Source organism: Mustela putorius, unplaced genomic scaffold, assembly GCF_011764305.1.
Source record: "Mustela putorius furo isolate JIRA1106 unplaced genomic scaffold, ASM1176430v1.1 tig00000224_pilon_pilon_pilon, whole genome shotgun sequence".
In the NCBI taxonomy this organism is placed as follows: domain Eukaryota; kingdom Metazoa; phylum Chordata; class Mammalia; order Carnivora; family Mustelidae; genus Mustela; species Mustela putorius.
Genome location: NW_025421321.1, coordinates 5,948,883 through 5,964,718, shown reverse-complemented (window position 1 = coordinate 5,964,718; position 15,836 = coordinate 5,948,883). Strand labels below are relative to the sequence as shown.

Below are 15,836 nucleotides of genomic sequence, written 5' to 3'. Positions count from 1 at the left end.
ACAGTAAGGTACGGGCTCATAAGCAAACGAACACACTGATGGAACAGAACAGAAAATCCAGAGATAGAGCCAAAGGCGTAAGAGAATTCGGTGTGTGTTAAAGGTGGCTTTCTATATCCTTTGGGTGACAGAGGGTGGGCTCTGTAGTAGGATGGCTGGGATAATGGACAGCCATAGAGAAAAGGAAAAACTAAATCTGTTCCTTATACTCTGCATCATGAAAAATGAAACCACAAAAATACCAGCAGAAAACATGGGTGATTTTTGTCTGTAACCAGAAGACAGGGAAGCGACCCTAATGATGACTTGAAGTCATGTGCACTGGTGGTTGGGTGGTAGACTTCTCGCCTAACTGTGATTCAAAATCAAGACTTAGTAAAGTAAAAAGGTTAATACATTTGATTATATAGGAACATTGAAGAAAAGCTTTTCATGGTAAAAACTGGAAACAAATATTTGAAACCTATACCAGGCAACAAGCTGGTATCTCAAATACAGAAAGGACACTAAAAGAAATGGCAAGAGAAAAGGACAATCCCCATCAAAAGAAATGCAATGGCTCCTAAATGTATGAAAAAACGTCCCCTCTTGGGGCGCCTGCGTGGCAGTCAGTTAAGCAACCGACTCTTGGTTTTGGCTCAGGTCATGATCTCAGGGTTGTAAGATCGAGCCCCACTTCGGGCTCCAAGAGGAGTCTGCTTAAGATTCTCTCTCCCTCTCCCTCTGAGCCCCTCCCCCCACACCCCGAAATAAATAAATAAATCTTTTTAAAAAGTGTTCACACTTGCTCACACAGGAAAAATGCAATTAACTACTTCTCATGTACAGGACTGGGGACCACACAGAAGGAAGCTCAGCAACATACCCTATTCTTTTGGCAAAGCTGAGGGGAAACGGGCATTGTCATATGTTGCTGGGGAGAACAGAAAATGCACACACATTTATCAACGGAATACAGCAATACCTAGCAAAACTCACATGCATTTGTATTTGGACTCAACAATCCCACCTACAAACGGCTTTTCCATAGATCCACCAGGAAAGTACAAAAAAAATAAGGCACTAGTAAAATTGTAAAACTGGAAAAACCCACATGCCCACTAAAAGGGGCCTGATTAAAAACACTACACGAGGAGCACCTGGGTGGCTCACTGGGTTAAGCCTCTGCCTTTGGCTCTGGTCATGATCCCAGGGTCCTGGGATCGAGCCCCACATTGGACTCTCTGCTCAGCAGGGAGTCCGCTTCCCCCTCTCTCTCTGCCTGCCTCTCTGCCTACTTGTGATCTCTCTCTCTGTCAAATAAGTAAATAAAATTAAAAAAAAAATAATAAAACACGACACCACCTCCACACAACGGAGTAGCATGACGCTGTGAAATCTCTGGATTATATAACAAAGGGGTCTCCATAATACATTGTTAGGCTAAAAAAAAAAAAAATGCTGAGAAAGATATGCTAATATTTACATATTTATTTGTATTTTTTATCAAAAAATGAGAGGATAAACCATAAAATATCATAAAAATAAAGGTTCCCTGGGGCACCTGGGTGGCTCAGTGGGTTAAAGCCTCTGCCTTCAGTTCCGGTCATGATTCCAGGGTCCTGGGATCGAGCACCGAATCAGGCTCTCTGCTCAGCAGGGGGCCTGCTTCCTCCTCTCTCTCTCTCTGCCTGCCTCTCTGCCTGTTTGTGATCTCTGCCTGTCAAATAAATAAATAAAAATTTTATAAATAAATAAATAAATAAAAATAAAGGTTTCCCATGGGGGAAAAAGCCAGGAATCAGCTCTTTGGGTATACCTTGCTGTAGCCCACATGACTTGGAACATTGCACGTACTTACACAGTGAAAATATAAAATAAAATAAAATAAAATAAAATAAAATAAAATAAAGCAATTCCTTAAAATCAAAAGTAAAATAAGATGAATTAACTATGTATCCAGGTGGTGGGATAACCAAACAGAGGGGGACTCTTCCAAGTGACTTCAGAACATAGTAATGTGACCGGTCAATTCCTGGTTTTGTTTTGTTTTTTTAATTTTATTATTATTTTTTATAAACATATATTTTTATCCCCCAGGGTACAGGTCTGTGAATTGCCAGGTTTACACACTTCACAGCACTCACCAAAGCACATACCCTCCCCAATGTCCATAATCCCACCCCCTTCTCCCAAACCCCCTCCCCCCAGCAACCCTCAGTTTGTTTTGTGAGATTAAGAGTCACTTATGGTTTGTCTCCCTCCCAATCCCTCAAGACAAAAAGAACCATAAACAATCAAACTGTTTTCAGTCATTACATTGTGGGAACAATGGTGTTAGTATTGTTGTTCTGCATACTGTGGGACTAGTCAAAGGAACAAGGATGTCGGCAGTGGTTTACTAAGACCCTAGATGTGGCTGAAAGCAGACAGAGCATAGAGACAGATGAGGTCAACACCTGGGAGCCGTGAATTGTTTCTATCAGTAGGGCCTCACCATGGATTTTACCTTTATAGAAATGCCTCTTTCCCAACTCTGTTCAATGACGAAGCCTAAACACAATGGGCAACGAGCAGATCTAGCACTAGCCCAGTCTCTAAACATCAGGGATCCTTGGAGAAATGGCTGAAACCAGATCTGGGAAAGGAAAGGCGCACAATGAACCTGGAACACCTTCCACACCAGAAGGCAAGGAAGCCAGCCGAGTTCTAGGGTCCTGTGAAAGGTGCCTGGCAGTCAACGTGGACAAGCCCCTCCCAAGCACAAATATATGGAAACGCACCATATGTGTCTGAATCCATGATGCGTCATGATATCTTTTAAAAAGCCACTTCTGGGGCACCTGGGTGGCTCAGTGGGTTAAGCCGCTGCCTTTGGCTCAGGTCATGATCTCAGGGTCCTGGGATCAAGTCCCTCGTCAGGCTCTCTGCTCAGCAGAGAGCCTGCTTCCTCCTCTCTCTCTCTCTGCCTGCCTCTATGCCTACTGTGATCTCTCTCTGTCAAATAAATACAATCTTTAAAAAAAAAAAAAAAAAGGCCACTTCTGGAAGACAGAAGGGATCATCTTATTGAGAACCTCCTCGTTCTGCCTTTCTTAACAATGCACCCGGGGGCAACCAAATACAGTAAGTTCCTCTCCACTGAAGCAGTCCAGTTAACACATGGAGGAGGAAGGGACAGGAAGAGGACGCTGCCACTTGGCAGCCCCAAGACTGAAAGGCTGTATGCATCACTCATCAACAGCCACTGCCAGCGCAGAAAGAGAAAGAAATTACACAACCCGATGCAAGGCCTCCACCCCGATGACGAAGTCTGGCCTCTCCCCGAAATAAGCAAAACAACAACAACAACACAACAACAAAAAAATCCCCAAACATCCCCCACTTGAATCTGACAACACCTGGCATCCTAATTATCAGCTGGCAGGAAACACAAAGGTCAACCTGACATAGTAAACAATACAAGGGGATAAAAATCATCAAAATTCAGGCTGTGCGAGGTGACAGGTGAAGTGATCCAACCTCTTCAACAAAAAGTTAGGAAAAGATAAAAAGAGGAGCAGGAACCGTAAGAGAACTTAAGAGACAGAGAGACGCTTAACAGATCAATCAACGGCAATGTACAGGCCTCATAAGGGATCTGACTCAAACTGGAGAACATACATATCCTTACACACAAATTTATGTAGGTAGTATTTACATATATCTCTTTGAATATGTGTGATAGTAGGAGAAACATGGCATGCCTTGATGTTTGGTGATATTAAGGAATTGCTGTTATATTTATTTTTAGGTATGCAATGGTATTGTGGCTTTCTTTCCTTTTCTCTTTCTTTTTTTTAAGGAACTTAGAACTTTACACTGAATGGTTTCTAGGAGAAGTGTTATCAGGCCCATGATGCTATGATAATCAAGCAGGGGAAACGGAGGTGTATTAAACAACTGGCAAGGAATTCATAACAGCTGGAGCTGAGCGATGGGTACATTTGAGCTCATTATAATATTCTATTTAGTTATGTTTTCCATAACACAAATTTTTATTAAAATTGGGAATTTTTGTTAAGAAAAAAAGGTGGCTGAGGTAAAGAATATTTTCTCTAAAAAGTAAAAATCTGAACTATCGTGGGGTACCTGGGTGCCTCAGCCGGTGAGGCATCTGCCTTTGGCTCAGGTCACGATCCTGGGGGCCTGGGATCGAGCCCCCTCGTCAGGCTCCCTGCTCGGTGGGAAGCCTGCTTCTCCCTCTGCCTCCTTTGCCTCCTTCCTCTGCCTGTCGCTCTGACTGCTTGTGTGCTCATTCTCAAATAAATAAACAAATAATTTATATATATATATATATATATATATATATATATATATATAAATCTTAGCTATTGAGCCATGAAGAGACACAGAGGAAACTTAAATGCATATTACTAAGTGAAAGACGTCAATGTGAAAAGGTAACGTACTGTATGAGCTCAACTACACAGCACTCTGGAAAGATCAGCAGTTGCCAGAGGTTGGGGGTACAGGGGATGAACAGGTAGAAGACAAGAATTTTGAACACCGAGAATCAGTGAACATACTCTCTATGGTACCATGATGATGGATACGTATTATTATACATCTGTCCAAACTCAAAGAACATACAACTCCAAGAGTGAACCCTGGCGTAAACTACAGACCTTGGAGGTTATAAAGTCTCCCTGTAGATACGTCCATTATCATAAATGCGGCCCTCTGGTGGGGAGATGCGGATGGTGCACCAGGATGTGCATGTCTGGGGGTAATGGGTATATGGGAAATCTGCACTTTCCGCTCAATCCTGCTGTGAACCCAAAATGGATCAAAAAAATAAAACTGATTAAGAAAGTAAAAAATCTGTACGTGTTCACTGACCAGAGTTTGTGACTCAACTTTTGTTGTGACCAGAAAATATGTTTGTACCCCTCACCTGGAGTGAGATGCCTACACACAGACTACGGTTAATGAGCACCGGGAGTGAGGGGATGCTTACCCTCCCCAGCACCCACTGTGTGTCACAGACACACATGAACCCTAAAATGAGCCAACCGTGACTGAAAGAAAATAAAAGTCACCCACACCATGAACAGCTCTGAGCCTGAATTTCAAGAAGGCAGCACAGGGAATTCACGAGGCCCAACGACAGAGCCAAAGCCCTTTCGGGGCCTGGTGACAAGACAGTGCGGTGTGATGAAACTGCAGTCAGTTCAGTAATGGGTGTCACGCCTGAAATTATGTCTAAGTGAGCTACACTCCTTTCCATAACGAAGAATACAAACAACCGGACAAACCCACCCACGTGGAAAAAATCTTATATGGAAGGCTTACAGATTTTTATTTTGTAGTCATTTACTTAAAGGAATTTTCTCCCTGTGTCATCTCGAGGCTCCGCTAGCACAGAAGAAAGCTGGCTCTACCTTGTGACTAGTTTTGTTCCATGGACTCTACATACCCTGGACAATCTAAAGGAATGCTAGAGTGCACAATGGTTCGGAATTCTGTTTATATCTCGCCAGGCATCCCTAGTGCTGGTGAATACTCCTCACGAGTACCTATTTTCACAGCTAGGTTCTTTCACAGCTAGGGACTGTGCAAGGGCTCACGGAGGTAAAGCAAAAGGAATGGACAGACGGGAGGTGGAGGTTGGTGGAGGCTCACCCAGTCCTCCGGGACCTGCCAGGAGGAACTCCTGTCTCCCGATCCTCTTGACGATGGGGCGCTTCTCCTCGCTGCAGTAAGGAAACAGGTCCTGGGAGAAGCCTGTGTTGTAGTTCAGTATGATGTACTGCGTGGTCAGAGCCAGGCACAGGAAGTGGCCGTCCACGGCCACAGCCAGGGGCTGCTCCGGCGTGGACACCTCCCTGACGATTTGGACCCGGTCCTCGTACACCAGGAACAGCTGGATGGTCCTGCGCTTGACCGAGATGATGCAGACTTCCACGCAGAATGGGTCCCCATTCACGGGGTTCTCGTTCAAGGCCAGCGCTGTGGCCCCTTTGATGCGCGCCCCCGAGGGCACGGGCTCCAGGCTCATCATGTTGACCAGGGTGATGGAGTTGTCACAGAGCACCAGCAGCCTGTTGAGGGCCGAGGCTGCTCGCAGCTCATTCACCGGCTTCCGGAAGCCCAGGTGTCGGTGCAGCTGCTTGGTGGCAGAGAAGGTGGCTGTCCCGGTGGGCAGCGCCCGCTCCTCCAATAGGAAGTGGTAGACTACACAGTCACTGGTACCCACGTAAAGGTTCTTCCCGCAGCATTCCACGCATTCTATGTGCACCCGTTCCTTGTCACCTGCCAGCAGCTCCCACTCCACGGCAGAGACCAGCGTGAAGGCCTTGGTGCTCATCATGTCTGCTGGTGACCTGCGGGGAGAAGGACTGGGACGTTAATTCAGGGGAACGAACGCCAAGCAGAACCATGTCAGGTCACAATGGATATACCTCCTTCCTCAGTTATGATTTCACTGGAAAGAAACTATTCGACACTTAAGAAACAGCACTAGGGTGAAAAGCTCTCCCTCTGGGTCTCATTCCACCAGGCAACGGAAGACCGCAGCAGGAGAGCACATGCGTGGGCTCCTGACAAAGGCCATCCTGCCCATTCTCAGTGGAGCCCAGAAGTCCATGGAGTTTCCTCAGGTTGCTCTTGGGAGAGGACCAAGAGCTTCTGTGTGCTGCAGAAGACCAGCACACAGATCCACCCCGAGACAACATAACAGAAACTATTTGGAAAAAGGCAAAAAGGGTCTTCACTGATCTTCCCCTGAGCCTCTCTGGCCACTTGGCTGAGTGTTTTAGTGAACAGTGGGACGCAGCTACCTCAGCTGGTTAAACCTTGCCCCACAGATCTTGTCAGAAACACTGAGGCAGGAGCTGCATCTGGCACGTGGTGTTCTTCTCAGCACCGTATTTGGCTCTCCGAGGAGAGGTGTTCATGCAAAGTGGTAAAGATGTGCCTCAAATCCCTATGTCCACCAGGGAAGGAGAGATCTAGAGACCTGTGAGAAGGTCACTGACATGTCAGTTAAGGGATGTTTCCCGCTAGAAGACCGACTGACCCAACCTCTGAAGAGAACTCTGGTTTCAAACACCACCAGGTCAGAGGAAGCAGAAATGAGCAAGATGGCCTTTCCCTGACTTCTCAGCCCACAGGAAGGCAATCACACAGGCTCCCCACTCCACGGAAGCAGGAGGGAGAAAGAGCTCCACAGAGGTCTGTAGAAGGTTCGTGGAAGTTAGGGGAGGCCCGTTGGACTCTTCTGTCACTTTGAGCTGTCCAGAAGCAGGGTCGCTTCCAGAGAGACTAAATTCCTTAATCCTTTCAGGCATTCTAGCCAAGGCTAGAAGACCTCTTGGAAATATTCAAGAAAGAATGTAGAATGCTATCATTTCTTATATTCCCCTGTCTATTGGGGAAGCAACAGCTACACAAGAACTCCAGTCTCCTGTCAATAAAATGCCCAGGAAGGAGGGTATCTCAGGTCTGGGGATGAGGCATTTCTGCTGGACACCATCGGAGTTCCTTCTTGTCACTTACTGGCTATGTGACTTGGAAAGTCACCTGGCTTCTCCATGCCTCGGTTTCCTCATTTGTAAAATGAGTGTAGTAAGGGCACTACCTCATAACGATATTTTGAAGCTTAAGTAAGTGAGTTCATATAAAATAATATCTGAGGACATAACAAGGACCCAATAAAAGTTTATGATCTAATAATCTTCGATATATCAGACTCAAAGCCCCAGCCCACTTTCGGTTTTTATTTCCCAAGCTGGGTACAGAGAGATGAAACAATGCTGTCTTCTGCCCTTAGCTAGGGAACCAGTGTCCACCTTGTTGACACTGAAGGACAGACTGAAATGTAAGCCAGACACACACTCAAACACAGCCTCCCCCACCTCATGCACTGTCATACTCATTTACATGAGCTGCTCTCACAGAGACTATGAAAACAAGGCAAGAAAGTGGGGCGTGAGGCTCGGAAGGCATCATAGAGGAAGGAATCCTGTCCATCTATCTGGGGCCACAGGAACTTGCAGGGTCCTGGGGAAAGCCAGGGTTGGAGGAAAAAAGTAAGCTTCAGAGTCTGACACCAACTGTTTTTAAAGACTACCATCTATTTGTCATGACCAAACAGAAGCACAAAATCTAACCAAGATGATGTTTTTTTCCCCCATTTCAGTGCCAAAGTGTAAAACAGGTATTGAGATGTAGACATCGAGACATCCTAAGTCCGTGAAAGCGAGGGGTTATGAAATACTGCTGCCTTCCCTGTTCGATCAATAACGGCTGTCTTTTAGACCTGCATGACTGAGTGACTCTAATGTTCGAAGTGTCAGTTGTACCCTTCCCTTTGCAGAAGGAACAGAGAGACAGGCTGTGGGCACTCATAAGCCAATTCCTACTTAACTCTTCCAAGGTGTGGTGTCTTCGCTTCACACAAGAGATGAACCAGACACGTTTGTGGTGAATTTATGCAAACATGGCGTATTTAGTCTAAGGACTGGGTGGACAGAGGACGAGGCAGAGGAGAGCTAGAGCTGTAAGACAAGCATCTGGTTTACTTCAAAGTTTTGTAGTATGAGTGTTTAAGAAGAAATATTTTACTCTGTGATAACTACAACTGCTCAAGTCTTGCTAAAGTTCCCCGCTATAGGCCTTGAAAAAAAAATGTGGTTTATAAGAAGCCGAAGGAGACTGATGTCAGCATCATGGTGGCTAAGATGTTCCTCCTTTATATCCTGCCTTTTCACAAGGAATTAGACATCCATCCATAGAACAAAGCCCCAGGCCGGGTGCTAGGATCTAGCACCACACACCATGGGACCCAGGGGAGACTCACGCACTCACACGCTCTGCAACAGGCAGGCAGAACTCAGCGTGGGCTGTGGAACCGTGGAGCCAACAAACGGCCACCAACCCTGCCAGACCCCTGTCCCTGCAGCTGGGGAGAAACCTGCAGAATGCTGATGGGCGTGGCTATGCACACAAGGGGCAGACTGTGCACAAGTCCAGCCTTCCCCAGAGGAGCTTCCTGCATGCCAGTGCAGCAAACAGCACACAACACCGCACAATAACCTGAGCAGACTGGCCAGTCACAGCAGAGGAGGCATTAAGAGAAACCTTCCCAGGGCTGTGCTTGGCAAGGAACCACTGCAGGGGACTGATCTGTCAGACTGGGGCAGTCTCTGCTGCAGGGGGTAGGGCAGGGGTGCAGCAGCACGGGCCACCCCAGAAGTGTGGGATGAGGCGGCGGACTCCCATTGCTCTGCAGCAGGACCCAAAGTACAGAGGCTGGATGTCCGTGGCTGCGAGAAGGAAGGACACTGGGAGAGAGGCCAATGGGAATTTTCAAGGGCAGAAAGGAGACGGTGTGCAGCAGAAAGTCGACCATGAGCGGGTGGGAACACCACACCCAGGGAGTTCACCAGTGCGTCTCTAGGCACCCCCAACGCCTGAGCTAGACCCACCTCCACCTACGGAGCAGCAGCTCCTGCACATGTGCAGCATGGGAGAGAGCCCAGTAGGCCCAGAGCCCCTCAGACAGCAGGCCTAGATCGCCGGCCAGGGAGAATCCACAAACAAGCCACAGCGCCACCTTCAGGAAAACAAAGGAGAGGTTTCCAGGAGCCGGCTGGTAAGTTGTAAGAACCGGAGAAGACATAAAAGATTCAGAATCCCACCACAAGAGGGAGCAAGGGAGCAGAGTGGAGGCTTCCATGCCCAGAGACCAAGAACCTGCGTACCACCGCGGTGGCCCAGAACATCCATCTCCAGGCCGATTGAAGGAGCTGCCACTATCACAAATGTGAACGTGGCAACGCAAAGCTACAAGGAACGTGACAAAATAAGGAAACGTGCCATCACAAGGAGAGTAAGAACTCCCCCAAAACTGAGTTCAAAGGCATGAAATGTGTGATCTAGCTGATATTTCAAAGTAGCTGCTCTGAAGAACTTCAGTGAGCCACAAGAAAACTCGGCCAATTCAATGAAACCTTGAAAAAAGAAAAAAAAAAAACACACGAGCAAAACGAGATTTTTACCAAGATAAAGAAATAAAAAAAAGAACGCAGCTGAAATTCTGAGGCTGAAGAACTCAATGAGTAAAATGAAAAATGCAATAGAGCATCTGCGGGAGAGTAAAGTGTCTGGAGGACAGAATAAGTGGTGAGAGGATGGGCATTCTGAAACAACCCAGTTTGGGGAGGACAAAGAGAAGAGAATGAAGAGTGAAGGAACCAAAGTGAGCAACAGGATTCCATCAAAAGAACAAATGCTGGAGTGCCTGGAGTTTCTGAAGGAGAGAGAAAAGGGAGCAGAAAATTATTTAAAGAAATAATAGCTGAGAGTTTCCCAAACCTGGGGAGAGAACTGAACATCCAAGTTCACAAAGCTAACAGATCACCCTATTATCTCAATGCAAAAAAAAAAAAAACAAAAAAAAACCTGTTAGAAATCAAGGATAAAGAATGAATTCTAAAAGCAGATGGGGTGTGGGGGGAGGGTGGGAACATTGTAAACTTCAAAGGAATCCCATTAGGTTATCCAGAGATTCTGCATTTTTCCCTTACAGGCCAGGAGAATCTTTCCCCTGAGGAATAGATAAAGAAGGTGTGGTGTGTATATACAGTAGAATATTATTCAGCCCTGAGAAAGAAAGAAATGCTGCCATTTGCAACAATGTGAGTGGGTTTTGAGGGCATTCTGCTAGTGAGATAAGTCAGACAGAGGAAGATAAACACCGCATGATCTCACATGTGGTATCTTAAAAAGTCAAACTCATAAAAATAGAGTTCAGTGGTGCTTAGCAGAGACTGCGGGATGGAGGGCAACTGGGGAGATGTGGTGTAGGGCACCAACTTGGAACGAGGAGATAAATAAGTCCTGGGGTGCTAACGCACAGCCTCCCAATTATCAGCAATGTATTACAAATTTCACAGTTGCTAAAACAGAATCACACGGGGGTAACTGAAAGCTGACAAAATAATATTCTGGTACTTCAAAGTGGTTTATTGCTTTAAGCAGCAGAGAAATTTTCTCCGTGATCTAATTCACAGGATAAACTCACTTAGAGACAATATGAATCATAAAAAGATAGACTGTAGGTCATGCCTCTCTGTATTATCATTAAGTCCAGCTTAGTGGGGTCTGAAGTCAGAGAGGTTTTAACATGGTAATAAAATTGAAAATTTCTCCAAGATGTACAATTCATACTCTATTATGTGATCTCAAACTGATCTGAAATTTAGACATTTTTGATAGAACATACCCTTAAAAGTATGGTCATTTGAAAGTGCAACATTTTAATATTTTTCTCAAAACTGCAAAATATAGACCTGGTGAGGGAAAGAGACTGAAAATATTAATAGACAGAGAGCAATTTAAATAAGGATGACATTACATACGCAACAAGCACTTCTATGTGTGCAAAATAAAGGGCACTGTTCCATTTCCCAATCTCATTAAGGAAGAAGGACTAGAAAAATAAGCAAGTAATAGTGTAAAACACTATGTACTAAGAAACAAGTTAAAATATTAGTAATGACTTTCTACCACCTAGAGAGTCTACACACCCCCGCTGGTGACATTAGAATCTAAGTGAATGTCTTTGAAAATGCTAATGAGAAAATCCGAATTTTCTTTTGCAGGCATACACAGAAACAAACATTAGCTTTCCATTCACGCCTGCAGCCCCTGTGAAAGTCTCTTGCTGCTCTGGCATCTTCCCTCCTATTCTCTACGTTTCTTAAATTTCAGCTCAAAAAATGGCAGTTCCATTCTTTCTGTACACACCTAGCGGGGCAGCAGCAATTCTGAGGTTATCCGTGAGCTTCAAAAATGTCTTTCCAGGGGCGCCTGGGTGGCTCAGTGGGTTAAGCCGCTGCCTTTGGCTCAGGTCATGGTATCAGGGTCCTGGAATCAACCCCACTATGGGGCTCTCTGCTCAGTGGGGAGCCTGCTTCCCCCTCTCTCTCTGCCTGCCTCTCTGCCTACTTGTGATCTCTCTCTGTCAAATAAATAAATAAAAATCTTAAAAAAAAATGTCTTTCCATGTTCTTGACTTAAGATCAGTTACAACAGTTCCAGAGGCTCCCAGAAGCCCAGGAGAGCTGATTCAGATGAGTTTTATAAGCAACGCAACACCAGCTATATATCCTGTTTTTGTGGACACTACATAACAGGGAAAATTTGGATACAAGGCAATTTGTCACTACATAACAGGGAAAATTTGGATACAAGGCAAGACAGGCATAGCGGAAAGACATCAAAACACGGGCAGATGACCACTGACAAACCAAGGAACTCCTGGGGCTACAGGAAGGCTGGCCAAGGGACCTACAAAAGAGAGTCCCTCAGAGTCCCTTTGAAGGAGCTAACTCAGGGGACACCCTGAACTGAGAATTCTACCCTCCAGAACTGTGAAGCAATAAACTTAAATGTTGTTTATTTATTTATTTTTAAAATTTATGTTGTTTAATTCACTCACTCTATATGGTATTTTTTTATGGCAGCCCTAGCAAACTAATGTACCATCTCTATTTAACATTGTACTTACTGGGAGTTTCTGCCCATTAAGGAACAGTTATAAAAACCTGTAAACAAAGACATAAAACTGTAATTATTTACAGATGTTATTACTGTTTATATGGAAACTCACAAATAATCTTTTAGAATAATTAAAATTTTAGAAATTTTGTTTAATTTTTTAAAAATCAACTTATCGAACTAAACTGCATTTCCATCTACAATTAGGCAACTTAATCTTCCAAAAAAGATATTTACAATCATATTAAAAAATTAAGTATGAGGGAATTATCTAACATAGATGTATAAGATCTTTATGGAGAAAAACAAAATCTTATTGTCCGACATTAAGAAAGACTAAATAATAACCCCAGCAGACTTTTCTGCAAAAATTGACAAGCTGGTTTTAAAATTGAAATGGCTATTAAAGTACCTATATCATCAAAACAATCTTGAAAATGAAGAAGAAACTTGAAAGACCTACATTAATTGATTTCAGAAACTACTATAAAATTGCAGTAATTAAGATATTAGGAAAGACAAACAGAAATGGAACAGAAGATCAAGTCCAAAATTAGACCTACACGTACACTAGAACAACTGGATAACCTTATGAGGGAAAAAATTTACCTTAAATATTCCTACCTCACACCATATACAGAAATTAATTTGAGCTACATCAAATAATTTTTACAAGTAAAAGCTGAAACTATAGGCTTCTCGAAGAAAACACAGAAGAATATCTTTGAGACGTTGGGGTACATAAAGATTTCTTAGGATGCAAAAAGCACTGACCATAAAAAAAAAGTTGATAAACTGGATTTCATAAAAGCTAAAAACTTGTGTCCACTAAAAGATGCCATTAAAGAAATGAACAGGCAAGCCCCAGACTGGGAGAAAATTTGTAATACATACATCCAGCAAAGGGCTCATATCTAGAATATATAAAAACTTCTACAAACCATCAATAAAGAGGCAAACATTTTTTTTTTTTTTAATTCAGAAAAGAAGGTATATGAGGGGCTCTAGCCTGGCTCGTTTGGAGGAGTATATGACTCTTGATCTTGGGGTTATGAGTTCAAACCCCAAAATGAGTGTAGGGATTACCTAAAATAAATAAACTTAAAAGAAAAAAAGAGGGTATATGAGTGACCAATAAGAGAATGAAAAGATATTCACCACTATTAGTCATCAGGAAAATTTTTCTTAAGCCATAATCAAATAACATTTCACACCTATTAGACTGGTTACAATTAAAAAGAGTGGCAACACTACATGATAATGAGAACGCAGAAAAACTAAAAATCTCATACATTGTTGGAAGCTGTATAAAATGGTACCATCCCCACAGCTGACATCATAGTCAATGGTGAAAAACTGAAAGCTTTTCCTCTAAGACTAAAACAAGGATGTCCACTCTTGCCACTTCTATTCAACACAGTATTGGAAGACCTAGCTGCAGTAATCAGACAAGAAAAATAAATAAAAATCATCCAGATTGGTAAGGAAGAAGTAAAACTGTCAGTGTTTGCAGATGACATGATACTATAAACAGAAAACCCTGAAGACTCCACCAAAGCAAAACATTAGGATAAATAAATTCTGTAAAGTTACAGGGGTACAAAATTAACACAGAGAAATCTGTTATATTTCTATAAATTAATAATGAAGTAGGAGAAAAAGAAATTTTTAAAAATATATCATTTACAATTGCATTGTAAATAAAATACCAAAAAATAAATTTAACCAAGGAGGTAGAAGACCTACACTCTGAAAACTATAAAACACAGATGGAACACACTGAAGATAACACAAATGAAAGACATGGATTAGAATAATTAATATTGTTAAAATGTCCATACTTTTAAGCAATTTACAGATTCATTGCAATCCCTATGAAAATACTGATAGTATTTCCATAGAACTATAATAATCCTAAAATTTGTATGGAACCACAAAAGACCTTGAATAGCCAAAGCAATCCTGAGGAAGAACAAAGCTGGACATACCACAATGCCAGTCTTCAAAATATACCACAAAGCTGTAGTAATCAAAACAGTATGACACTGGCACAAGAAGAGACCCATAGATCAATAGAACAGGACAGAGGCCCCCAAAATAAAACCACACTTACATGGCCAACAGAGGCAAAATATACAATGGGGGAAAGACAGTCTCTTCAATAAATAGTGTCGGGAAAACTGTACAGCTACATGCAAAAGAACGAAACTGGACCACTTCCTTATACCCATACACAAAAATTAATTCAAAATGGATTAAGGACCTAAATGTGAGACCTGAAACCATAAAACTCCTACAAGAAAAAATAGATAATAATCTCTTGGACATCAACCCTAGCAACATTTTTCTAGATAGGTCTCCTCAGGCTAGAGAAATGAAAGCAAAAATAAGCTATTGGGACTATGCCAAATAAAAAGCTCTTACAGTGACGGAAACCATCAACAAAATGGAAAGGCAATCTACTGAATGGGAGAAGATATTTGTAATATATCCAGTAAAGGGTTAATATCCAAAATACATTAAGAACTTATAAAATTTAACACCAAAATAACAAATAATATGGTTGAAAAATGAGAAGACCTGAACAGACATTTTTCCAAAGTAGTACAGATGGCCAACAGACATATGACAAGATGCTCAACATCGCTAATCATGGCGCCATGAGATGCACCTTACACTTGTCAGAACAGCTAGTATCAAAACAAGAAATAACAAATGTTGGTGAGGATGTGCGGAAAAGGGAACCCTCATGGATCGTTGGTAGGAATGTACATTGATGCAACTACTATGAGAAACAGTATGAAGGTTCCTCAAAAAATTAAAAATAAAAATGCCATGCAATCTAGTAATTCCATTACTGGGTATTTACCCAAAGAAAATGAAAACACTAATTCAAAAAGATATACACACCCTTAGGTTTACTGCAGCATTATGTACAATAACCAAGATATGGAAGCAATCAAGCACCCATTGATAGATAAATGGATAAAGAAGACATGATATGTATATATGTTACATATATGTCTGTATATATCTATATAAAATATACATACTACAATATTACTCAGCCATAAAAAAGACCTTATGGCAACACAGATGGAGCCAGAGAGTACTATGCTAATTGAAGTAAGCTAGACAGAGAAAGACAAATACCATATGATTTCGCTTACACATGGAATCCAAAAAACAAAACCTAAGAACAAAAAACAACCCCTCAAAAACAAACAAACAAAAAAGAATAGAGAACCACAAAATAAACTGGAGGTTCCCTGAGCGGAGGGGATTGGAATGACGGGTGAAATAGGTGAAGG

At 42.8% G+C, this 15,836-nt stretch overlaps 1 protein-coding gene across 2 annotated transcripts in view; it reads right to left on the bottom strand.

Annotated features, from left to right (window-relative positions):
* Positions 1-15,836, bottom strand: part of TGFBRAP1 (transforming growth factor beta receptor associated protein 1) — a 73,617-nt gene that overhangs the window by 42,740 nt on the left and 15,041 nt on the right. The window contains exons 1-2 of one of the 2 annotated variants that reach the window (XM_004764374.3): positions 12,536-12,557; positions 5,644-6,344 (exon numbers count right to left, since the gene is read on the bottom strand). In XM_004764374.3, the coding sequence (XP_004764431.2) occupies positions 5,644-6,344; positions 12,536-12,552 (718 nt within the window). In that variant the 5' untranslated portion in view covers positions 12,553-12,557. Of the gene's footprint in view, positions 1-5,643; positions 6,345-12,535; positions 12,558-15,836 lie in introns of those variants that run through there. The other variant, XM_045077617.1, reaches the window with a different exon arrangement.